This window comes from Oncorhynchus kisutch, linkage group LG16 (genome assembly GCF_002021735.2).
Source record: "Oncorhynchus kisutch isolate 150728-3 linkage group LG16, Okis_V2, whole genome shotgun sequence".
Classification (NCBI taxonomy): Eukaryota; Metazoa; Chordata; class Actinopteri; order Salmoniformes; family Salmonidae; genus Oncorhynchus; species Oncorhynchus kisutch.
In genome coordinates, this window is record NC_034189.2 from 46074368 (window position 1) to 46101179 (window position 26812).

Sequence of the window (26812 nt, forward strand, 5' to 3'; positions counted from 1 at the left end):
CTTTGGTAGTGGTCTTCCTCCACCTAGTGGTGGTTAACCAACATGTTCCCACAGTGACGAGGCTCTACTGCAGCGCAGCAAGAGAAACGAAGCACACGTTTTAATACCTCTGGGCACTGGTCAAAAAATATGGCACTATGAATTGAATAGGGTGCCATTTGTAACGGAAACTATGTGAGGTCAGAGAGAGAACTGTCTTCATTTCAGCTTCTCTGGAGCTTCCTCCTATGATGTGGACAAGACAACAAACACTGTATGTGAACTATAATAAGGTGCACATGGAATCTGAAAACACTGCATGTGAAAAACTGCTCGAGTTATGGTCAGAGTTGTCGATAGAGAGAGGGGACATGATGGCACAGTTAATTCGAAGAGTCTCTGAGAAGTTCTGTAGCAAAATAGATTTCATTAAATGACTAGAGGGGCTATGTCAAATAAGCCCTCAGAGTTCCAGAATAGAGTGAAAATGGCAGCCATTGTGGTCAGGGAGAAAACCAAACCAGTCTAATTGGAATGAATGGCAGTACAGGCATAATCCTGGTTTTATGTATGCTGGACAATTTAAGGAAGGAATGTGATATATTGGAAATTATGTAATACTGTCAACCTAAAATATTGTCATATATTCATAAATACAGTTTATATGGGTTTTATACCATTTTCAGTAAAAAAAAAAAACTTAAATATATGTAAACAGACCATCAATGTCTACATTTGTTTTCTTGGAAAACAGAGTGATATTATATGATACAATATCAGTACTTGTTGCATTTACAACTTGTCTAAATCCTATCATCAACTGATTTCAGCCGGTATATGGCTGTGGATTGACTGTATTGTTTGAATAGAATGTTGCCATATTGGCAGTTAATTTGAAACATTTATGGAATCATTCCTCTAAAATTAGCTGGCATGCTAACACACACATAGTGCAGAAATTCTTCATCTTCATTATTTGACACTATCTTATCACAGCACTGTCAAAACACGGTTGACAAACTCCCTGACCAAAATGGCTGACCTTTCTCTGTAAGATTTAGACAAGTTGTAAATGCAACAAGTACTGATATTGTATCACTCTATTTTCCAAGAAAACACATGTAGACATTGATGGTCTGTTTCCATATATTTTAGTGTTTGAAATCTTGCAGGCCGAAATCTCTTGAGATGCACCATGTCATTTTCAAGTGTCCAAATGGGGAAAAAACAAAACAAACAATACTTAGTAACGAGAATAATATGGCAACTACTGTCTGATAATGACAAAATATATTTTAAAAATACATACATTAACAGCATAATAGGGCTACAAGTAAAACTACTAATACAACTAATAAAACTAAGTACCTATAATATATACATAAACTCAGCAAAAAAGGAAACGTCCTCTCCCTGTCAACTGCATTTATTTTCAGCAAACTTAACATGTGTAAATATTTGTATGAACATAACAAGATTCAACAACTGAGACATAAACTGAACAAGTTCCACAGACATGTGACTAACAGAAATGGAATAATGTATCCCTGAACAAAGTGGGGGTCAAAATCAAAAGTAACAGTCAGTATCTAGTGTGGTTACCAGCTGCATTAAGTACTGCAGTGCATCTCCTCCTCGTGGACTGCACCAGATTTGCTAGTTCTTGCTGCGAGATGTGACCCCACTCTTCCACCGAGGCACATGCAAGTTCCCAGACATTTCTGGGGGGAATGGCCCTAGCCCTCACCCTCCGATCCAACAGGTCTGAGACGTGCTCAATGGGATTGAGATCCAGGCTCTTCGCTGGCCATGGCAGAACACTGACATTCCTGTCTTGCAGGAAATCACACAAAGAATGAGCAGTATGGCTGGTGGCATTGTCATGCTGGAGGGTCATGTCAGGATGAGCCTGCAGGAAGGGTACCACATGAGGGAGGAGGATGTCTTCCCTGTATCGGGAACACCCCAGACCATGACGGACACTCCACCTCCAAATTGATCCCACTCCAGAATACAGGCCTCGGTGTAACGCTCATTCCTTCGACGATAAACGTGAATCCGACCATCACCCCTGGTGAGACAAAAATGCAACTCAAAAGCGCAACTTTTTGCCTGTCCTGTCTGGTCCAGTGACGGTGGGTTTGTGCCCATAGGCGACGTTGTTGCCCGTGATGTCTGGTGAAGACCTGCCTTACAACAGGCCTACAAGACCTCAGTCCAGCCTCTCTCAGCCTATTGCGGACAGTCTGAGCACTGATGGAGGGATTGTGCGTTCCTGGTGTAACTCGGGCAGTTGTTGTTGCCATCCTGTACCGGTCTCGCAGGTGTGATGTTCGGATGTACCGATCCTGTGCAGGTCTTGTTACACGTGGTCTGCCAATGCGAGGACGATCAGCTGTCCGTCCTGTCTCCCTGTAGCACCGTCTTAGGCGTCTCACAGACATAGCAATTTATTGCCCTGGCCACATCTGCAGTCCTCATGCCTCCTTGCAGCATGCCTAAGGCACGTTCATGCAGATGAGCAGGGACCCGGGGCATCTTTCTTTTGGTGTTTTTCAGAGTCAGTAGAAAAGCCTCTTTAGTGTCCTAAGTTTTCATAACTGTGACCTTAATTGCCTACTCTCTGTAAGCTGTTAGTGTCTTAACGACCGTTCCACAGGTGCATGTTCATTAATTGTTTATGGTTCATTGAACAAGCATGGGAAACAGTGTTTAAACCTTTTACAATGAAGATCTGTGAAGTTATTTGGATTTTTAAGAATTATCTTTGAAAGACAGTGTCTTGATTAAAAACACAAACTGTTTGTTCTTAACATTTGAAAAGTGGCTCTTAAATTCACTGTGATTCCAGTCAGTTGGGTCTTTGTAGCCGAAAGATCTTACTCTAACCTCATGATGTACCCTTGGAATGTGTAATGGCTGCTGTTGTCGAAATAAGTCATGTCAGTCTTGTAAAGTTAGGTGTTCCTTAAATTTAAGTTGATACATTTAAAAAATAAATTGTTACCAATGCAATTGTCTTCTGTTTGGGAGTGACAGCCCATTTAGTGATTCAGGCAATGTGTCTTATAATGGCATCATACGAAGGTTCATGCCCATTCTAGTATTCTAATTCCTAACTCTTTGTCTGTAGCACCCTAATAATGGTGAGGTCACTTTGAAGTCACTGTGAGGTCACGTCCTCCCCCTGGTCCACTTCCTACTGACTCCACATAGAATTAGAATGATCAGAACAGACATTCCTGATTAATGCAAACTTTGTGGCTTTGGATAAAAGTGATCTAAGAGCTTTGTACTTTCTACTCATTCTAATTCTACTGCAACAAGTCCTGCTCTGCCGCCATGTTGAGTCAAATATAAAAAGAGTTATGATGAGTCATGTCTCCTCGCTCTAACTATGTCACTTCCTCTTCTTCTTCCTCCTCGGGCAGGTTGCCGGGGCAGGGCTCCATCGTTACTGCGACGGCCATTCCGCTGCGTCCTAGCAACATGTCGGTGATGGACGTCCACTGGTTGGTGTCAGGGCAGTAACTCTCAACACTGGACAGAAACCCTGTGGAGTTAAAACCACCTAGAGGCAGGAGGGAGGGAGGACGAGGGATGGAAGGGCAGAGAGAGGGAAACAGGATGGGTGAATCCAAGGCTCAGTAGGAGCAACATGGTATCTGGTTCTAAAGTTGGCCAAACTCTCCAGAGAGATGGCAGGTTTCTCCAGGCTCACCCAGTATGAAGATGCGTCCCTGGTAGATGGTGACCCCGTGAGCGCTGCGGCAGTGCTGCATGGAGGCCACTGGCTCCCACACATCTCTGGTTACACTGTACCTCTCCATGGAGCTGAGCTGGGTATGACCGTCATACCCTCCTACTGCATACAGGTATGAGTCCACACACACCACACCTACACACACACACGAGGGAGAAACAGAGAGAGAGAGACATTATCCACACACCTTGACAGGTGTGTATATATACACACACACACACACACACATTCTCACCTAGTCCACTGCGTACAGTGGTCATGGGGGCCAGTTGGTGCCAGGTGTTGGAATCGGGGTGGAACCTCTCTGCTGTGTTCCAGCGGTTCTGGCCGTCGAACCCCCCCACCACGTACAGAGACCCCTCGCAACCTGCTACCCCCGCCCCCAGACGGGCTACTGACATGGGGCTCACAAACACCCAGCGGTTCGCCTCTGGGTCATACCTGGCAGAGAGCGAGAGAGAGAGAGAATTTATGGTTATTGTCTTAAAGCTGTAATATGTAACTTTTTGGGCGTCCCGACCAAATTTACATAGAAATGTGACTTAAAGAAAGCACGTCTAAGAAGCAGTAGATCTGTTCTATGTGCGTTATTTCTATGCTTCCCATTCTTAAGTTTTGCTTTTGAATCTTTTACTTTGGGTTTCGTACACCAACGTCAAACAGCTGAAAATACTATATTTTTGGTTATGGAAAAGATATTTCTCAGAGGTTAAGATGGTTCAAAGATTCTCTACACTATACTTGCTTGTTTTGTCACATACATTGAAATTAGGCAAACTATTAGAAATTGTGCGATTTCTGCATAGTGCAATGCTCATTATCATTGTTATCATCATGACCTGAGTGCATGGGACTGTAGGTGCTATCAGAGTGTGAGTTAGATAGTATCATTAACTTATTGTATAGGAGCCAGGTAACTTCCAGTGGATTAAGATAAAGCTACGTACTTTGTGAGGTGTCTAGTAACAAGTTTTGTGGGAGGATAGGAGAGCAGCTGAGAGGAGAGGCAAGGGTGGATGGATGGAAGAAGGGAAGGAAGATATAAAAAAAAGGCAGGTAGGACACATCTCTGAGGTATTCTACCAGAGCCACGGGTCCTGTAATGACATTCCGGTGAAGATGATTTCCTACCTTTTAGCCGCTCAGCAGCGAGTTGTGAAGCATTCCCAACCGGATTGACATTCCTTGGAAGCAGGTACCAACACAGCCGGACCAAAGGCTGTCACACTAATTAGTCCCCCACCTCGGGCTCAGGAATTCCTACATTATCTTGGGGAATTTACACTAGATCTCACTCTCTTTCTGCTCTCTCTCCTCTTTCTGTCTTCTCTCCTCTACACCCCCCCCCCCCTTCTCCTCACTATTTCTCTCCCCCCTCCTCACCTCTCCACAGTGTTATGATGTGTGGACCCCTGGGACCCCCCCACGGCGTAAATGCTCCCGTCCACCACAGCCACCCCCACCCTGTTCCTGGGGGTGTTGAGGGAGGCGTGCTGGCTCCACTGATTGGTCATGGGGTTGTAGCAGCACAGGGAACTGGACTCAGTGTTGTTCTGTAGGGACAGGTTCCTGCCTCCCACCTGAGGAGGAGGGAGAGAGGGAGGGATGAAGAGGGGGAGGGGTTAGATAGACAGACAAGGCTGTAAAAAGCAAGGTGTGTGCGTGCGTTCGTGTACCGTGTAGAGCAGGCCAAACAGCACACAGGAGCCCAGGCCACTGCAGGGAGAGCCCATGTCAGCTAGCTTCAGCCAGACGTTCCTACCAGGGTCATAGGCCTCCATAGAAGACAGAGAGTGCTGCCGATACCTGGGATGGAACACAGGAGGATCAGACAGTACATAACCATAATAGAATTATATCATCATATCCAATCTTCCAATTGTCTCATTGTATTGTATCGTGTCCTACGCTCTCCTATCCTACGACACCCCACACCATCCCATCACATGTTTGTAGACTACCCTCCGGCTACGTAGATAAGCTGTGTTCCACGGTGAGGCGCAGGGGGGAGGGGCTTCCTCAACGCCATTTCCTGGAATATCTTAGACAGGAAGTCTCTACAGGAGTTGGCCTGGAATGAAGGAACGTATCAATCAATCCCAGCAGCCGGTCATAGATGAATAGACGACATAGGTTTCATAGATAGGGACTTGCCTTGCTGAGGATGGGGCAGGACTGGAGCTGTATCTTGATGAACTTGGGAGGCAGAGCGTAGACGTGGAGAGCATTGAGGAGGGCGTGGAGATACGGAGCTCTGCTCTCCACGTCCCATCGTACCCAGTCTGTACAAGCCTTGTACACCTGACATCAAGGGGCTCATGGTCAAACTTTGGCAGGCGGTTATCTTGATTTTCACATAGAAATATGCATATAAGTGAAGTATATAAATATACACCTCAGGATAAACCATGTATATAGAATATAAATCAAATCCATACCTCTGACTCACAGAGCACCTTGAGGCTGTCCTGGCTGATGAGCTCCAACAGCTGACAGTGAGACAGACTGAAGAACTCCTCCTCTTTGGTTACCTGGGGTAGGGACAAATAGACACATAGTCAACACGCGTCACATGCTCACACACACAAACACAATCCGTCAATAAGGCATTTCTATGTCTGACTACGCACACTGTTTTTGTCTATAGGGAACAGGTGACGCCAGGGGATCCTTCACCAAACAACAGTTGCAGACTTCTCATGGTCTTATACAACATTGACAAGACTTACCAACCTTGACTTTTTAATGACGTGTCTCTTGTACACGTACTGCTTAACTGATGTGTGTATATAAGGAGGGGGTCTGAGCCTCATAAAGCGCATCATATCTGAACAGGTATTGTTTCAGAATGAGGGGTGCTGTAGCTCTGCTGGTGTTGCTGTTCTGTCTGTCTGGACTCAGGAGGAGAGTGGAGGGTGTTCTGTCTGTCTGGGGCATGGACTCAGGAGGAGAGTGGAGGGTGTTCTGTCTGTCTGGGGCATGGACTCAGGAGGAGAGTGGAGGGGTCAGAGAGAGTGACATCACTCAACAGGGACACAGTGCAGGGAGAGAGAGCAGGGTGAGTGAGGTTCAGATGGAGAGACGACCAACGAACAGACCACCACCACCCCTGACATCTGGACCGAGATGAAGGAGATGAGAGACATAGTGCACAACCTGGGAACCATCGTGGTGGAGCAGAGAGAGAAGTAACATGGAGGTCAGACTGACAGCCAATGAGGCTGAGGTATAGAAACACAGTGGTGGACCTTAGAAGCCACCATGGGGAAGATGAAGATTAAAGGACACAGGTGATTTAACAGGTATGGTTGTAAAGGTGTAAATTGAAGGGACTAAGTCAGTCACAGCGTCCCACTGTTTATAATGATTTGAAGAAGGGTTAACATTGTTTCATGTTGGATGTAAAGTTACTGGTGACTCTTAGTGTGAATATATGTCTGTGGTTTTCAGGCCTGGAGGCCAGACTGAGTGCCAGTGAGAGCTGACGAGGTCAGCTGCAGTCTGTGGTTTTCAGGCCTGGAGGCCAGACTGAGTGCCAGTGAGAGCTGACGAGGTCAGCTACAGTCTGTGGTTTTCAGGCCTGGAGGCCAGACTGAGTGCCAGTGAGAGCTGACGAGGTCAGCTGCAGTTATAGTAAAACGGATGTGAACAACATTGATTTTGAGTTGGGGATCAGTTCATTTCACTAAATCGACATTGCTGCAGAATTCACTGTTGCACAAGTATAATGTATTAAATACAATTGAGAACCTGTGAACCATAAAATACACTGTCATTTGCACTCTGTGATTGTGAATAGAAGAATGATGTAATTTTATCAGTATCATCAAGTAATTATACAGTTTTCTCTCCTGTGTTCATGGGCACACCAAAAGTGGCCTTCTCTGCTGGTTTGAGCCACAATGGACCTGTAGGCCCCTTCAATAATGTCACCTCCCCGGTCTACACCAGAGTCATCACCAATATCGGCAAGGCCTACGACCCGACAACATGTAGTCACTTTACGACCCAACCATACAGACTGTTTTTGACTGACTTTAGTCTAGGAGTTCAAGCTATATTTATGTTTATTTATTTTTATCTTTATTTAACCAGGTAGGCTAGTTGAGAACACCTTTATTTAACCAGGTAGGCTAGTTGAGAACACCTTTATTTAACCAGGTAAGCTAGTTGAGAACAAGTTCTCATTTGCAACTGGGACCTGGCCAAGATAAAGCGTAATTCGTGCAATTCAACACAAACAACAACAAACAACAACACAGAGTTATAAATGGAATAAACAAAACATACAGTCAATAATACAGTAGAACAAAAGAAAACAAAAAGTCTATATACACTGAGTGCAAATGAGGTAAGTTAAGGAAATAAATAGGCCATGGCGAAGTAATTACAATATAGCAATTAAACACTGGAATGGTAGATCGGCAGAAGATGAATGTGCAGGTAGAGATACTGGGGTGCAAAGAAGCAAAATAAATAAATAAATACCAGTATGGGGATGAGGCAGGTAGATAGATGGGCTGTTTACAGATGGGCTATGTACAGGTGCAGTGATCTGTAAACTGCTCTGACAGCTGGTGCTTAAAGCTAGTGAGGGAGATGTGAGTCTCCAGCTTCAGAGATTTTTGCAATTCGTCCCAGTCATGGGCAGCAGAGAACTGGAAGGAAAGACGACCAAAGGAGGAATTGGCTTTGGGGGTGAGATATACCTGCTGGAGTGCGTGCTACGAGTGGGTGCTGCTATGGTGACCAGTGAGCTGAGATAAGGCGGGGCTTTACCTAGCAGAGACTTGTAGATATCCTGTAGCCAGTGGGTTTGGCGATGAGTACGAAGCGAGGGCCAACCAACGAGAGCGTACAGGTCGCAATGGTGGGTAGTGTATGGGGCTTTGGTGACAAAACAGATGGTACTGTGATTGACTGCATCCAGTTTGTTGAGTAGAGTGTTGGAGGCTATTTTATAGATGACATCACCGAAGTCGAGGATCGGTAGGATGGTCAGTTTTACGAGGGTATGTTTGGCAGCATGAGTGAAGGATGCTTTGTTGCGATATAGGAAGCCGATTCTAGATTTCATTTTGAATTGAAGATGCTTAATGTGAGTCTGAAAGGAGAGTGTACAGTCTAACCAGACACCCAGGTATTTGTAGTTGTCCATGTATTCAGAGCCGTCCAGAGTAGTGATGCTGGACGGGCGAGCAGGTGCGGGCAGTAATCGATTGAATAGCATGCATTTAGTTTTATTTGAGTTTAAGAGCAGTTGGAGGCCACAGAAGGAGAGTTGTATGGTATTGAAGCTCGTCTGGAGTTTAGTTAACACAGTGTCCAAGGAGGGGCCAGAAGTATACAGAATGGTGTCGTCTGCGTAGAGGTGGATCAGAGAATCACCAGCAGCAAGAGCAACATCATTGATGTATACAGAAAAGAGAGTCGGTCCGAGAATTGAACCCCGTGGCACACCCATAGAGACTGTCAGAGGTCCGGACAACAGGCCCTCTGATTTGACACACTGAACTCTATCAGAGAAGTAGTTGGTAAACCAGGCGAGGCAATCATTTGAGAAACCAAGGCTGTCGAGTCTGCCAATAAGAATGTTCTGATTGACAGAGTCGAAAGCCTTGGCCAGGTCGATGAATACGGCTGCACAGTAATGTCTCTTATCGATGGCGGTTATGATGTCGTTTAGAACCTTGAACGTGGCTGAGGTGCACCCATGACCAGCTCTGAAACCAGATTGCATAGCAGAGAAGGTATGGTGGGATTCGAAATGGTCAGTAATCTGTTTGTTAACTTGGCTTTCGAAGACCTTAGAAAGACAGGGTAGGATAGATATAGGTCTGTAGCAGTTTGTGTCTAGAGTGTCACCCCCTTTGAAGAGGGGGATGACCGCGGCAGCTTTCCAATCTTTGGGACTCTCAGACGATACGAAAGAGAGGTTGAACAGGCTGGTAATAGGGGTTGCAACAATTTCTGCAGATAATTTTAGAAAGTGAGGGTCCAGATTGTCTAGCCCGGCTGATTTGAAGGGGTCCAGATTTTGCAGCTCTTTCAGAACATCAGCTATCTGGATTTGGGTAAAGGAGAAATGGTGGGGGCTTGGGCGGGTTGCTGTGGAGGGTGCCGGGCAGTTGACCGGGGTAGGGGGTAGCCATGTGGAAAGCATGGCCAGCCGTAGAGAAATGCTTCTTGAAATTTTCAATTATAGTGGATTTATCAGTGGTGACAGTGTTTCCTAGCCTCAGAGCAGTGGGCAGCTGGGAGGAGGTGCTCTTATTCTCCATGGACTTTACAGTGTCCCAGAACGTCTTTGAGTTTGTACTACAGGATGCAAATTTCTGTTTGAAAAAGCTTGGAATATACACTGCCTGTGTATATTTGTTCCTAACTTCCCTGAAAAGTTGCATATCACGGGGGCTATTCGATGCTAATGCAGAACGCCACAGGATGTTTTTGTGCTGGTCAAGGGCAGACAGGTATGGAGTGAACCAAGGACTATATCTATTCCTAGTTCTAAATTTTTTGAGAGGGGCAAGCTTATTTAAGATGGTGAGGAAGGCACTTTTAAAGAATAGCCAGGCATCATCTACTGACGGGATGAGGTCAATGTCATTCCAGGATACCCCGGCCAGGTCGATTAGAAAGGCCAGGGAGCATTTGACAGTGATGAGGGGCGGTCGTTTGGTCGCAGAACCATTATGGATACAGGCAATGAGGCAGTGATCGCTGAGATCTTGATTGAAAACAGCAGAGGTGTATTTGGAGGGCAAATTAGTTAGGATGACATCTATGAGGGTGCCCGTGTTTACTGATTTGGGGTTGTACCTGGTAGGTTCATTGATAATTTGTGTGAGATTGAGGGCATCAAGCTTAGTTTGTAGGATGGCCGGGGTGTTAAGCATGTCCCAGTTTAGGTCACCTAGTAGCACAAGCTCAGAAGATAGATGGGGGGCAATCAATTCACATATGGTATCGAGGGCACAGCTGGGGGCAGAGGGAGGTCTATAGCAAGCGGCAACAGTGAGAGACTTTTTGGTGGTTTTCCTAAGCCAGGATTCAGACACGGCTAAGACATCTGGGTTGGCAGAGTGTGCTAAAGCAGTGAGTAAAACAAACTTAGGGAGTAGGGTTCTAATGTTAACATGCAAGAAACCAAGGCTTTATTAAACAATGTATGCAAAATGTTCTTGTCCTCTGCTCCAGGTATCTCCACACCACCAGTAAAAGGAGTCTACTACTTGAGATTCACTGCCATGAACAACTTTTCCATTGCCTTCAGAAAGTATTCACACCCCTATACTTTTTCCACATTTTGTTGTGTTACGGCCTGATTAAATATTCAATTTTGTTTGTAGAACATTGAAAATCTGAAATGTCTTGAGTCAATATGTAATCAACCCCTTCTTTATGGCAAGCCTAAATATGTTCAGGAGTAAAACTGTGCTTAACAAGTCACATAATCATTTGCATGGACTCACTCTGTGACCACTAACATTGAGTGGCTGCTGCCAACATACTGACTCAAACCTCTAGCCACTTTAATAATTAAAAACTGGATGTAATAAATGTATCACTAGTCACTTTAAACAATGCCACTTTATATAATATTTACATACCCTACAATACTCATCTCATATGTATATACTGTACTCTATACCATCTACTGCATCTTGCCTATGCCATTCGGCCACCGCTCATCCATATATTTATATGTACATAATCTTATTAATTAATTTACTCTTGTGTGTATAAGGTAGTTGTTGTGAAATTGTTAGATTACTCGTTAGATATTACTGCATGGTCGGAACTAGAAGCACAAGCATTTCGCTACACTCGCATTAACATCTGCTAACAATGTGTATGTGACCAATAAAATGTGATTTGATTTGATCAATAATAGTGTTTAACATGATTTTTGAATGACTACCTCATCTCTGTACCGCACACATACAATTATCTGTAAGATCCCTCAATCGAAAAAAGTGAATTTCAAGCACAACCACAAAGACCAGGTAGATTTCCAATGCCTCTGAATGAAGTGCACCACTTGGTAGATGTGTAAAAATAAAAAAGCAGGTGCTGAATATCCCTTTGAGCATGGTGAAGTAATTAATTAGGCTTTGGATGGTGTACCAATACACCCGGTCACTACAAAGATATATGTGTCCTTCCTAACTCAGTTGCCAGAGAGGAAGGAAATTGCTCAGGGGTTTCACCATAAAACCAATGGTGATTTTTAACAGTTACAGAGTTTAATGGATGTGATATGAGAAAACTGAGGATGGATCAACAGCATTGTAGTGACTCCACAATATTAACCTAAATGACAGAGTGAAAAAAGGGAGCCTGTACAGAATAAAAACTATTCCAAAACATGTATTCCTTTTGCAATAAGGCACTTAAGGAATACTGCAAAACATGTGGCAAAGAAATTTACTTTTTATCCTGAATACAAAGCATTGTGTTTGTGGGAAATCCATTCATATTTTCATGCATGGTGGTGGCATCCTCATGTTATGGGTATGCTTGTCATCGGCAAGGACTAGGTTGTTTTTTAGGATAAAAAGAAACGGAATAGAGCTAAGCACAGGCAAAATCCTAGAGGAAAATCTGGTTCAGTCTGCTTTCCAACAGACACTGGGAGACAAATTCCCCTTTCAGCAGGACAATAACCTAAACCACAAGGCCAAATATACACTGGAGTTGTTTAACAAGATGACATTTAATGTTCCTGTTTTGACTTAAATCGGCTTGAAAATCTATGGCAAGATTTGAAATTGGCTTTCTAGCAATGATCAACAACCAACTTGACAGAACTTGAAGAACCTTTTCAAAATAACAAAATGGGCAAATATTGCTCTTAGAGACTTACCCCAAAAGACTTATAGCTGTAATCACTGCCAAAGGTGTTTCTAACAGATATTCTCTCAGGGGGGTGGATACTTATCTAATCAAGATAGAAGTGTTTCATTTTTAATATATATTTTTTAAATAAATGTTAGAATTATTCTTCCACTTTGACAGAGTATTTTGTGTAGATCGTTTACCAAAAATGACTATTAAATCAAACTGAAACACACTTTAACAACAAAATGTGGAAAAAGTCAAGGGGTGTGAATATTTTCTGAAGGCACTGTACATGTACAAGAAAGGTCAGAGAATCCTGTATAATTATGACTTCAAGCCTGACGATAAGCATAAGCACATTTCTAATGCTTTCACTTTAGAACTGATGAAGGGTGTATATACTGTGTACATGTGCAACCCTACATTGTGGAAGCTCTGGGATTCCTACCAAAACCATTACCCATTCAGTGGTGTCATGACTTTGGCCTGGGGGTAGGTTTATGATAGTCATAAATACCTCTTCCCCCCTTTTTCCTCTCTCTACCCTATTGATGTTACATTTGAAAACCCTTTGGTTAACATAGAGATTCTTGGAACCTCAAAAGGTGGGGTGGAAATGAACTATATTCTGGTAATCCAACCAATTGAACATATGCGGTGGTACTTAATGAATATGATGTCAGTTCGGTTGTCATCTGAGACATTCTCATCAATGATAAGGTGACATAAACTCTACAGTGGAAAGTCTACACATCAGAGTTATTGGATTCACATGGAATTGTTGTTCAATTTAAATGTTTGAATATAAAATTATTGGTGAAGAGATTAAATGTAATGTTAGCTTCCAAATGAGAGATTTGGGTTTTCATAAGATTAAGGCTCTGCTCAATCAGTGGCCCGCCCCTGTGAAGAGACATGGGTTATAAAACTTTTCAGACACACCCTTCTCGCTCCACTATATAAAGCCTTGACGAAAATATAACCTCCTGTTCCGAGGATGTGAGGACGACGGTCCAATGTCAGAATGGTTCAGATAATAACTACAGAATGAAGCCAACATCAGCGTGAGCTTTGGCTGCGAATAGTATGAACTTTGAACTCTTATTCATTACAGAAGTGATACCTCCTAGCCGGTGAGTTAGCAACAGCAGCTGCAAACGAGGGTTAGGAAGGAACAGACAGAGTATCCCGTCTATCACACAACGACGTTACTACAACGTATCCAATTGACCACCAGAGACATTCTTCAAAGGACTCGGTTTGGCAACACGGCCTTCCATCTACCACCAACCTACTGAAGTGCAGCTCAGAGTAAATATTTATAGCATTTTCCTTTTCCAAATGGGCGGAAATTTAGAATGCATAAGATACTGTATTTACATTGGCACAGCTTCTTCCTTTGTTACTCAGTCTTCCCGCTCTTTCACTCAAACCCAGCCCCTTTTCTTTTGTGTAACAAGCTGTCATATCTGTTCCGCCCACTAGGGACGTTTTCCTTTATGACGTAATTTGTAATCAAATTATGATTAATTATGTGTATGTGTAATTATGTGTATGTGTAATTCATTAACTCTTGGAAGTGCTTGCACAAAGGATAGTAACATCTCATCCTGTGTTCTTGGAATCTGAATATCTGGACTTGTCCAGTGACTGCTGAGAAAGATCAGCTGACAACAGGGGAAAGTCCTTGTGGCGGCACGGAGAGACGGCTGACAGGAGGGAATAGACCCCACTGGGACAGTCATGGGGTAGCTTCCTATTTCTGTAGTTTCCCATGCTTCGCAGTATGTTGGAAACACACGCTTTAGCTACAGAAAGTCAACATACGAGAATACCCCTAGAGTCTGCGAGAGCGGGGGCGGAAGATGACTCATCGGCTGACAACATGGTAACGACTGGACCGGAAACGACTACGAGTAATGAGAACACAGCATAAGAGAACAACACAGCAACTGTCACAAGTTCTGCTGCAACAGCGGGCCACAAACAGATGCAGGTATGTGTCTGTGGTTGGAGGAAAGTTACATCACACCATGGGTTGAGGATCCACCAGGGGAAGAAGGGGTGTTTGGGTAAAGAGAGACAGAGGCCTCGCATTGATTACTTTCTGCGAAAGCGATCAAATCAGTCGAATGAAGCACAGCAACTGGATGCAAACCATAGTTTGCAGTGCATCAGTACCACTGTCGTGGAGGACGTAAACTCAAGCACCGAAGTAACAACTGAGGTGGAACCAACAACAGGAGTGGAACTCACCGAGCCTCCCAGACCTGCAGTCGAGAGGAGACTACCAGGGCACAGACCGTATGTGAAGTGGCCTGGCGCCAGTGACAAGAAGTTGTGGGAAACAGTGAATACTGACCTTACCTTGACCCTCGAGAAACTTCGAGGCACAGTGGAGAAGAAGTTGGAGAGGATGGGGGACATCATCTATGAGTACGGGACAGAAATATTTGGAGTGAAAGAGGCAAAAGGCGGGAGAAAGGTTCCAACCCCACCAGTTTCCAGGAGGCAACAAGAAATCAAGCGCCTCGTTCAAGAAAGACGACAGCTTAAGAAACAGTGGAAGAAGGCCTCGGAAGTGGAAAAAGAGGGCATAGAGGCACTTCAGGCTGATATCAAAACCCGGTTGGCATCCCTCCGTAGAGCAGAGAACCTACGGAAACGCAGAAGCAAGAAAGAACAAACTAGAACTCGATTCAATAAAGATCCCTTCAAGTTCCTTAAAAGTCTCTTCACAAAGGAAAAAAGTGGAGCTCTAAAAACAACAAAGAAAGACCTAGAGGAGCACCTGAGAACAACAAACTTTGACTCAAAGCGACATGAACATCTGGCCATCCCATCAGATATCCCACCCATTGAATCCCCGGAACATCATATTGAGACCAGCCCTCCGACATGGAAAGAGGTGGAAAACACAGTTCGACGGGCATGAACAGCATCAGCCCCGGGGCCAAATGGAGTCCCGTACAAAGTGTATAAGAATGCACCAGATGTCCTGAGGTTCCTCTGGAGGCTTATGAGAATAGCTTGGCAAAATAAGATAATACTCAAAGTGTGGCGTAGGGCAGGCGGGGTCCTGATCCCTAAGGAGAAGGATGCAGTGAACATCAGCCAATTCCACCCAATCTTCTTACTGAATGTCGAGGGTAAAATCTTCTTTAGGGTCATTGCCCAGAGGATGGCCGAGTACCTGCAAAGGAATGCGTACGTCGATACATCTGTACAGATGGCAGAAATATCAGGGTTTTCTGGCTGCTTGGAACATTCCAGCATGATATGGCACCAGATCCAAATGGCCAAGGTGGAGAAAAGGGACCTCCATGTAGTCTTTCTCGACCTTGCCAATGCATTTGGCTCTGTGCACCATGAACTCCTGTGGTCTGCCTTCAGATTTTTCCACATACCGGACACCATCACAACCCTGGTGAAGTCGTACTTCCAGGATCTGCAGTTCTGCTTCACCACCTCAGAGTTCACCACCTCATGGCAGTGCCTGAATGTAGGTATAATGGCGGGATGCACCATTTCTCCGTTAACCTCTGGGTTGCTGGTGGACAGCGAGTCGACTCGGGTTTCCGCCTCCCTCCACTCAGAGCCTACATGGACGACATTACAACATTGACCACCACTGTCCCATGCACCAGGAGACTGCTCAGAAAACTTGAGGAGAACATCAGCTGGGCCCGTATGAAGATTAAACCATCCAAGTCACGCAGCATCTCGATTGTGAAGGGAGTACTCTCTAACCTGAAATTCTTCATCGGAGATGACCAAATCCCAACAGTGTCTGAGCAGCTGGTAAAAAGCCTTGGAAGGTGGTATGATGCAAGCCTGAAGGACAAAGACCAGGTGCAACAGCTGCGCAAAGACATCAGTAGTAGCCTACAGTCCATCCATAACACAGGAATTCAAGTGTTCAAAAACCAGGCTCCAGATGACACTGAATGAATCTCGAGACCCAGTGTTGAGCAACAACGCGCCGACCTTGGCAACTGGGCGCAAATGGAGGCCAGGAAAAGCAGTCCAGGAGGCAACAGCAGCCCTCAGACATGCTGACATTGTGGGTCATGTTCAGCAAGGGAGAGGAAGCCTTGGGTTAACTAGCCGTGCTGCTTGGAGTAAGGCCACTGCACCAGAGCGGCGGAAGATGGTAGTGCAGGAAGTACGCCATCAGGAGGAGGCTGCAAGGTGGGCCAAGGCAGTCTCTCTTTCCAAACAGGGACAGTGGACTCGATGGGACAGTGTGGAGAAGAGGAAGATCAGCTGGAAGGATCTGTGGGCCATGGAAGCGAGGCGGTTGAGCTTTTCCATCAGAGCAACATATGACGTCCTTCCAACTCCAGTTAATCTTCACCAATGGTATGGTGAAGATCCGGACTGTGCCTTCTGTTCCATGCCAGCCAACCTCAGGCACATTCTCACAGGGTGTAAAACAAGCCTCACCCAAGGACGCAACACTTGGCGTCACAACCAAGTCCTTAAAAACCTTAAGTCCGCCCTGGAGGACAAGCGAGCTGCCACCAACTCCCTACCACCCCCAGCAGCATCACACCCCTTACGGACAAACTTTGTCTGTGAAGGGGCTAAACCACCGAAGAGCGGCTCGACACCATTAGAGCGAGACCAGCTGCGCTTGGCCCGCGACTGGAAAATGCTAGCTGACATTGGCCGGCAACTTGTGTTTCCTCCGGAGATCGCAACCACCACCCTAAGACCTGACATGGTGCTCTGGTCCCGTTTGCTCAAGAAGGTCTTCATCATTGAGCTCACAGTACCCTGGGAGGACTCAGTAGATGAGGCTTATGAGGGAAAGCATCTGCACTATGCCGATCTAGCTGCCGAAGCACGGCATCATGGCTGGAACACAGAAGTCCGACCAGTGGAGGTGGGCTGCAGAGGTTTTGTGGCAACATCTACAACCAGACTGCTTAGAGACCTTGGAATTAAGGGCAAGAGCCAGCGTTCGGCAATCAAAGCTGTATCGGAGGCGGCAGAAGGCAGCAGTCAGTGGCTCTGGATGAAGAGGAAAGACCCGAGCTGGGCCCCGAAAGAGGGCCAGGAGGTATGCGGTCAACAATGCTTGACTCAGGGAGGAGGACGCCCCTGCCATGCATAGTCCCATGGGATGTTGGCTATCATCAACAAGGCAACTCCTATGACTAATTGGGAATGGGACGCAAGAGTAGGATTGATCACCCTGTCGCTGGCCGCCTTTGGGGAGGGTGTATAGTGTGAAAGGCCGAAACACCCTAGGAACCAAAGTTACACTACTGACGATGCGCTCCCCAAATTTCACCAGGCTCACTGTTCATTAACTCTTGGTAGTGCTTGCACAAAGAATAGTAACATCTCATCCTGTGTTCTTGGAATCTGTGTGATTAGTTAGGTATTTAGTAAATAAATAATTAAACACAATTTTGTATTGTTGATTCAACTTGTTAGCCAGGGTTCGTGAAGATAACCAAGAATTTACAACTTTCAGATGAGACTGAATTAAGGTGACGATTAATATTGACTGCTATTGATGTAAAATATTACTAGGTCTTTAAGAGTTTATTCGGAAGATAACATCTCTATTATGGTTCTTCTAATGTCTATCAACAAAAGGCAAAATCGTCTTTGTCTCGTTGATGTTTTATAGTCTTTATGACATCGTGCTAAAATAGCTCATGTGTACAGCAATATGACAGCTGCTTGACAGACAGCAACATTATTTTGGCCCAAATCCAACCCACATCTGAAAGGTTACTTCAGGTCACTTCAGACACATAGCCAGCCATATTGGCTACATTATGTGAGTGAGATACAAAGTGTGTGTGTGTGGTTCCTACCTCGTTGAAGTGTGTGTTGATGTACTCGCGGCTCCTCAGGTGCAGCTCGGTGCAGCCAATCTCCTCAGCGAACCGAGCGATGCCGATCACGTTGGCAGGCTCCAAGTTTTTAGTGAGGTAGTCACAGCAAGCCTTAGCCACGTCTTCTATCTGGTACCTGACACACACACACACACACACACACACACACACACACACACACACACACACACACACACACACACACACACACATCTGTTCAATGAGGTAGTCACAACACGCCTTAAAAGGTACAGAAGGATTCATCATATAAGACACCAGGAAGAACTTTATATGTAAACCATCTTCCAGTCAAATTATTTATGTCACCACATAGACTTATACCTCATAGCGGCCAGTAGGAGGTGCAGCACACACTTCTCCCCCACGGTGATGCGTGAGGTGTAGGCAAAGTCAATGAGCCGCCCTACCACCAGGGGGCAGACATCACGTAGCGTCACCTCGGAGGCGTGGCACTCCTTAAAGCTGCTGGTGAACATGGCTTTGAAGTATGGGCTGCAGGACGCCAGCACCACTTTATGCACCTGAGGTTGGGAGGGGAGGTGTGGCCAATCTTATACATGTGGGTGGGGTGCAGGCTTTTACTCCAACCAAGCAGTAAAACACATGATTCAACTAAGAAAGTATTTTACAGCCTTTTGCTTTGATAAGCAAACCCCCAGGGTAATGCACGAGGATGACGCTGTATTTTACAGTCAAGTATCACCTTATACAGCTTTATAAGTAGGAACAAAGAGCAGCCCTCTCACCTTGAAGTCAACGGTCGTGTCCTTATAGGTGACGTGTAGGGTGATGTCACACAGCATCTCGTGCCTTCTGAAGTCCTCCATGGCCTGCAGGGCTCTGGAGGGGTGGGTCTCTATGGTGTAGTCCAGGTACCCAGACCCCCGCATTGACGGCACCGCGATGGCAGAGAAATCTGCATCCCTAGTGAGGCGCTTCTTCCTGGGGCACAACATCCTGACCGATGGGGGGGGGGGGGGGGGGGGGTCTGTCTTAGAGACGGATTAATCAATCAATGGACTAAGTATAGATTTTCCCTGAATCCCCCAAGTCGACTTTTGCACCCGATTGATTAATCCTTATTGAATGATTGTAACACAGTGCATAGTGCATAGTCACTCAACGCGTGATACTTATCAATACTACTAAACGTTCACGGGTGGGGTTTTCCACGCAGTATCTGTTATTACAAATCAAAGTCCTACACAAGTAACACCCACGTACCCCTCCGTTTGTCCGATTTGATGATTATAACTTCCATCCATCACTATTGGCAGTATTTCCTCCAGAGTCAATGTGTTGATAATATGTTCACCTCTCTAGCATAGCTATCTAGTGACTAGCCTGTTACAACACACACATCCTCAACGCTAGTCAGTCAGATATCACAGAAAAAAACTGTCGTGTCGCTGAGATTACTGATTTCACCCAAAGACTTCTAGTTCAGCCCAGGAATTCCATATTCAGTCCAGAGATTCCAATTTTAGTCCAGAAATGCCTAAATTAGTCTGTGATATTTCAGCTTTTGGTCCTGATATTCCTGGTTCAAGAACTATTCCTATTTAGTCCATGGAGTTCTAGTTTAGTCCAGAGGTTCCATCTTTAGAGCAGATATTCCTGATTTAGTCCATGAGATTCCAGCTTGGTCCTTTGGTGTTGGGCTTCTAGTTCTGGAGTTCAGGAATGAATCATTGGTTGGCAATTCTTCACTTTTTGTCCTCTAAATCCACTACGTCCAAGATAGATGACATCAGGGATGATCTGGCGGCTTCTGTTTGTCTGGGAGCAAATTAAGACAATATAGTCATTAGGAGAGGCAGCATGTGTGTATCCAATGGAGTGTGTATATCAAATGTGTTAACCCCCCCCCACACACACACACCACTGTCAACAGACCTAGGGCTGTGATGATTATGGAACTTTGTGTAAAGATGAATTGTCATGCAAATGACCATGGTTATTGTCATAATTGTAATTCTGCTACAAATGTTTTGAGCTTGTAACATATGCTTTAAAATTAACTTTGGCATACCTAATGAATAGAACACAGCATTGGTGACAACCCTGTCTCTAAAACAAATGGTTTTCACCTTTTAAACTTTTGGAAATGAAGCTGTTCTGCTCGTAAAATGATTACCAACTTTACCCTCTTCATGTACACTGAACAAAAATATAAAACGCAGCATACAACAATTTCAACGATTTTACTGAATTACAGTTCATAAAAGGAAATCAGTCAATTGAAATGAATTAATCATGCCCTAACCTATGGATTTCACATGACTGGGTATACAGATATGCATCTGTTGGTCACAGATATAGTTGAAGTCGGAAGTTTACATACACTTAGGTTGGAGTCATTAAAACTAGTTTTTTCAACCACTCCACAATTTTATTGTTAACAAACTATAGTTTTGGCAAGTCGGTTAGGACATCTACTTTGTGCATGTGATTTTTCCAACAATTATTTACAGACAGATTATTTCACTTATAATTCACTGTATCACAATTCCAGTAGGTCAGAAGTTTACATACACTATCTTGACTGTGCCTTTAAAAAGCTTGGAAAATTCCAGAAAATAATGTCATGGCTTTAGAAGCTTCTGATAGGCTAATTGATATACTTTTAGTCAATTGGAGGTGTATCTGTGGATGTATTTCAAGGCCTACCTTCAAACTCAGTGCCTCTTTGCTTGACATCATGTGAAAATCCTGAGCCAAAACCTTGTAAAAGGTACCACATTCATCTGTACAAACAATAGTACGTAAGTATAAACACCATGGGACCACGCAGTCATCATACCGCTCAGGAAGGAGATGCGTTCTGTCTCCTAGAGATGAACGTACTTTGGTGCGAAAAGTGCAAATCAATCCTAGAACAACAGCAAAGGACCTTGTGAAGATGCTGGAAGAAACAGGTACAAAAGTATCTATATCCACAGTCAAATGAGTCCTATATCAACATAACCTGAAAGGTCACTCATCAAGGAAGAAGCCACTGCTCCAAAACTGCCATAAAAAAACAAGACTACGGTTTGCAACTGCACATGGGGACAAAGATGCTACTTTTTGGAGAAATGTCCTCTGGTCTGATGAAACAAATATAGAACTGTTTGGCCACAATGACCATCCTTATGTTTGGAGGAACAAGGGGGAGGCTTGCAAGCCGAAGAACACCATCCCAACCGTGAAGCACTGGGGTGGCAGCATCATGTTGTGGGGGTGCTTTGCTGCAGGAGGGACTGGTGCACTTCCCAAAATAGATGGCATCATGAAGAAGGGAAATTATATGGATATATTGAAGCACCATCACAAGACATCAGTCAGGAAATTAAAGCTTGGTAGCAAATGGGTCTTCCAAATGGACAATGTTGCCACAATACTTCCAAAGTTGTGGCAAAATGGCTTAAGGACAACAAAGTCAAGGTATTGCAGTGGCCCTCACAAAGCCCTGACTTCAATCCCATAGAAAGTTTGCGGGCAGAACTGAAAAAGCATGTTCGAGCAAGGAGGCCTACAAACCTTACTCAGTTACACCAACTCTGTCAGGAGGAATGGGCCAAAATTCACCCAACTTATTGTGGGAAGCTTGTGGAATTCTACCTGAAACTTTTGACCCAAGTTAAGCAATTTAAAGGCAATGCTACCAAATACTAATTGAGTGTATGTAAACTTCTGACCCACTGGGAATGTGATGAAAGAAATAAAAACTGAAATACATCTCCACTATTATTCTGACATTTCACAGTCTTAAAATAAAGTGGTAATCCTTACTGATCTAAGACGGGGAATTTTTACTAGGATTAAATGTCAGGAATTGTGAAAAACTAAGTTTAAATGTATTTTGCTATGGTGTGCGTAAACCGCTGACTTCAATTGTACCTTAACAAAAAGGAGGGAGGGGTCGTGGATCAGAAAGCCAGTCAGTATCCGGTGTGAACTCCATTTGCCTCATGCAGCGCGACACATCTCCTTCGCAAGTTGATCAGGCTGTTGATTTTGGCCTGTGGAATGTAGTCCCACTCCTCTTCAATGGCTGGATATTGGCGGGAACTGGAACACGCTGTCGTACACGTCAATCCAGAGGATCCCAAACATCCTCAGTGGGTGACATGTCTGATGAGTATGCAGTCTATGGAAGAACTGGGACATTTTCAGCTTCCAGGAATTGTGTACAGATCCTTGCGAAATAGGGTTGTGCATTATCATGCAGATGAATGGCACGACAATGGGCCTCTCTTCACAACGTTGACATCAGAAAAACGCTCGCCCACACGATGCCATCTGCCCGGTACAATTGAAACTGGGATTCATCCGTGAAGAGCACACTTCTCCAGCATGCCAGTGGCCATCGAAGGTGAGCATTTTCCCACTGAAGTCGGTTTCGACACCAAACTGCAGTCAGGTCAACACCCTTGTGAGGAAGACGAGCACACTGATGAGCTTCACCGAGACGGTTTCTGACAGTTTGTGCAGAAGTCCTTTGGCTGTGCAAGCCCACAGTTTCATCAGCTGCCCGGGTGGCTGGTCTCAGACGATCCCGCAGGTGAAGAAGCCAGATGTGGAGGTCCTGGGTTGGCGTGGTTACACCTGGTCTGAGGTTGTGAGGCTGGTTGAACGTACTGACAAATTCTCTGAAACGACAGCTCTGGTGGACATTCCTGCAGTCAGCATGCCAATTGCACGCTCCCTCAAAACATGAGACATCTGTGTCATTTTGCTGTGTGACAAAACTGCACATTTTAGAGTGGCCTTTTATTGTCCCCAGCACAAGGTGCACCTGTGTAATGACTATGCTGTTTAATCAGCTTCTTGATATGCCACACCTGTCAGGTGGATGGATTATCTTGGCAAAGGAGAAATGCTCACTAACAGGGATGGAAACAAATTTGTGCACAACATTTGAGAGAAATACGTTTTTTGTGCCTATGGATTTTTTTTGAATATTTTATTTCAAGCTCATGAAAGATGAAACCAACACTTTACATGTTGTGATTATATTTATGTTCAGTATGAATATTAAAAATTGCTATTGGGTAAACTATATGAGAACCTCGAGCATAGTTTCACTTCCTTATGGCTTATAAATAGAAGACAAACAGTCATACCAGAAATTACATAGGCCTAGTGTGGTGTGTGTCACCCTAAAGCTAGCCTGATCACAAGTCACAAGACCTAAACCCACCAGCCAGGAGAGAGAGTGGGGAGAGAGAGCGAAAGGGGGGAAGGAAAGAGAGGGGATGGAAAGAGTGTGGTGAATGGCAAAAAGAGGGAGGGGATAGAAAAAGAGGGGGAGTGAGGAGGAGGAGAAAGAGAGAGTCTTTCATATTCAACCCCCCCCCCTACCTCCTATAAAGGTCCATTGTCCTGAGCTGTGTCCCCTGGTACTGAACTCCTGATCTGGCTTAAGGGGTTTTAACACACCAAAACTAACCCTGTCGACACAGCAAATAGGCGTACAGTCCACAGGGCACAGAGTGAGAATCTGCAGAACTTCAACTACTGAAACAAAGTTACACTGCTGACTTACAGTACCAGTCAAAAGTTTGGACACACCTACTCACTCAAAGGTTTTTCTTTATTTTTACTATTTTCTATATTGTAGAATAATAGTGAAGATGTCAAAACTATGAAATAGCACACATGGAATCATGTAGGAACCAAAAAAGTGTTAAACAACTCTAAATACATTTTATATTTGAGATTCTTCAAAGTAGTCACCCTTTGCCTTGATTGACAGCTTTGCACACTCTTGGCACTCTCTCAACCAGCTTCATGTGGAATGCTTTTCCAACAGTCTTGTAGGAGTTCCCACATATGCTGAGCAAATGCCAAGAGTGTGCAAAGCTGTCATCAAGACAAACGGTTGCTACTTTGAAGAATCTCAAATATAAAATATACTTTGATTTGTTTAACACTTTTTTGGTTACTACATCATTCCATATGTGTTATTTCATAGTGTTGATGTCTTCGTTATTATTTAACAATGTAGAAAATAGTACAAATAGGGGAGAAACCTGGAATGAGTAGGTGTGTCCAAACTTTTGAATGGTACAGTATATGCTATACAATGTAACAAATAGTTAGTTGAAACTAAGATGCAGTTTTACAGCACACACTGTTCAAACACTGTGACAGTATCCAAAAGTTAACCATTAACAGAACAGTGGGTGTGTCCACATGTAACAGAACCAACAAGAACACACAGTGCTGTTCTATCACTGAGGGTTGCATCTCAATACATTGAATTGGCTTCCTCACCTCAGCTCATCCCCTTCATCATTTAACAACCTGACTAGAGGCATTTAACTAGGCTACCCTGCCTAGTGGTTAGAGCGTTGGACTAGTAACCGGAAGGTTGCAAGTTCAAACCCCCGAGCTGACAAGGTACAAATCTGTCGTTCAGCCCCTGAACAGGCAGTTAACCCACTGTTCCTAGGCCGTCATTGAAAATAAGAATTTGTTCTTAACTGACTTGCCTGGTTAAATAAAGGTAAATAATATGAATATATTTACAACATGGTATTTGCTATGTCATAGCCTGACACGACAGTATTCACGCAATGCTGCTTGACACTGTTATCCATGTCAATAAAATCATTTCAGGCTAGAGGTTACATGCTGAACAACCAAACATGGTCAGAAAATTCTAAATTAACTGCCAATAAATAAGTTCTCAGTTGTTTAACTTCAGTTCAATTGGATGAGGATAATGTTTAATTATTTCAAAACAGGATGTGCAGATATACAGTACACACACACACAACAGAGCAGAGGCATGTTTCAACATTATGACTAATGAGAAGGTGGTTCTGACCAGACAGGTGACTCACAACACTTATAGAATAGGATTGTTTGTGTGTGTGTGTGTGTGTGTGTGTCACTATTTTGCACTGTCATAAGGTATCTGGCACAGACATATTTGACTACAAAGATAAAAATGTTTTTCCAAGAACATAAAAGTCAACATACAAGTCAAACAATGATTAGACAATATATCAAACCATAGGCCCTAAAGCTGAACAGGGCTACTGAACCCAGTTGTGACATAATAACTTCCTGCAGGGGAAGGGTTCAACTCTGTTCACTGGAACAACTGATAAAGTCCACATAATCTGAAACCACTTAAGAGTGTAAGAGTGTAATGCTGATGACAGCATGCATGACAACATGCAAAACCAATACCTTTATCTTGTTTATGTTCATTCATAATCATGACTCACTCCATAAATCAGCTATATTCATGTTATAGATAAACGTATTCCCTTGAGATTGTCGTTATTTATACTTATCAGAATGTTTATATAGACTCTCAAACGCATAACTTTCTCTCAATTTTTCTCTGCCTCAAGTGCCCCCTACGGGCTTGAGCACAGGGGCTTCAGACCCCGTAAGCACCTGCATTAATCAGCCTCTGAATACGCACTATGCAGCTGTTGCAAGAGCTCATTTTCACTGGTAGCAAAAAACAACGACTGATAGGCAGCTTAAGCGTCTTCAATTCAACCATTATTGCAATGCAATTCAACGTCAGGTTTCCAGGCAAGTTTAGATTAAGATATATGAGCGGGAGTTAGTCATATGTGGCGCTCATCTGCTTCTTAATCAGTTTTCACTTCCTTTTCGACTGCAGTGCATTCAACAACAATAGGACATGTCAAAAGTAAAATATTACACACATCAGACCCTGATGTAGCCTAGCCTATATGCTCAAATCAGTAGATACTCACCTCCCCTGCTATATTATATTTTAGGCTACAGGGATTTATTCCAAAATAGTAGTTTCCATCTAGTGTTATTTTCGCGGTTAAGGACACAGAAAACAATGTGGCTACGACACATTCGGCTCACTGACTGGCAGTATGGAAATCAGGTTGTCAAACTGCGAACGCAGTTGTCCTTTGATGACGCAACCGCGTAGACCTTATGTCGGCACAAAAACAAAACTTGCCACTTCACTTTTAAATGACATCGCACCTATTGAATACAACGAGTGACTTTTTTCGGATACAATTTAGACACATCCAGATGCACAATACCTTGTTTGAAGCTGGCTCCTGTGCTGTGTGCGCCTGAACGCTGCGCGTTTCGCATTGACGTGGGGCATTCACATCACAGTAGATGCATAATATGCGCGCTGCGCGATTTCTACATCACCATGACTTAGCAACTTCAACTTCATAGCAGCATAGCCCCGCAGTACAACTCCATTACTGACACCCGGCAAGTCGGCAAGTCGGCAAGTACGCACAAAACAACAATAACAACATTCCAAGAAATTAACCCGATTACCCGACGATTATAACGCAAGATACGCCAACCCAGCGCAGTTCAGCGTGGCTTGTAGACT

The 26812-nt window shown here is 44.2% G+C and overlaps 1 protein-coding gene across 2 annotated transcripts; it reads right to left on the reverse strand.

Annotated features, from left to right (window-relative positions):
- Positions 1-1254: 1254 nt before the first annotated feature.
- On the reverse strand, positions 1255-26812 carry keap1a (kelch-like ECH-associated protein 1a). 2 transcript variants are annotated; one of them, XM_031792607.1, is made up of 12 exons: positions 26502-26812; positions 19209-20241; positions 18784-18983; positions 18421-18577; positions 6181-6273; positions 5897-6043; positions 5704-5813; positions 5419-5548; positions 5126-5322; positions 3978-4183; positions 3701-3877; positions 1255-3550 (listed from the first exon to the last, which is right to left on the reverse strand). In XM_031792607.1, exons 2-12 carry the CDS (start codon positions 19416-19418, stop codon positions 3375-3377), a joined length of 1803 nt encoding a protein of 600 aa, XP_031648467.1. In that variant the 5' UTR covers positions 19419-20241; positions 26502-26812; the 3' UTR covers positions 1255-3374. The 2 variants fall into 2 exon arrangements, with proteins under 2 accessions (XP_031648467.1, XP_020327487.2); XM_020471898.2 differs by lacking the exon at positions 26502-26812 and adding an exon at positions 26193-26479 and having other exon boundaries at positions 3000-3550.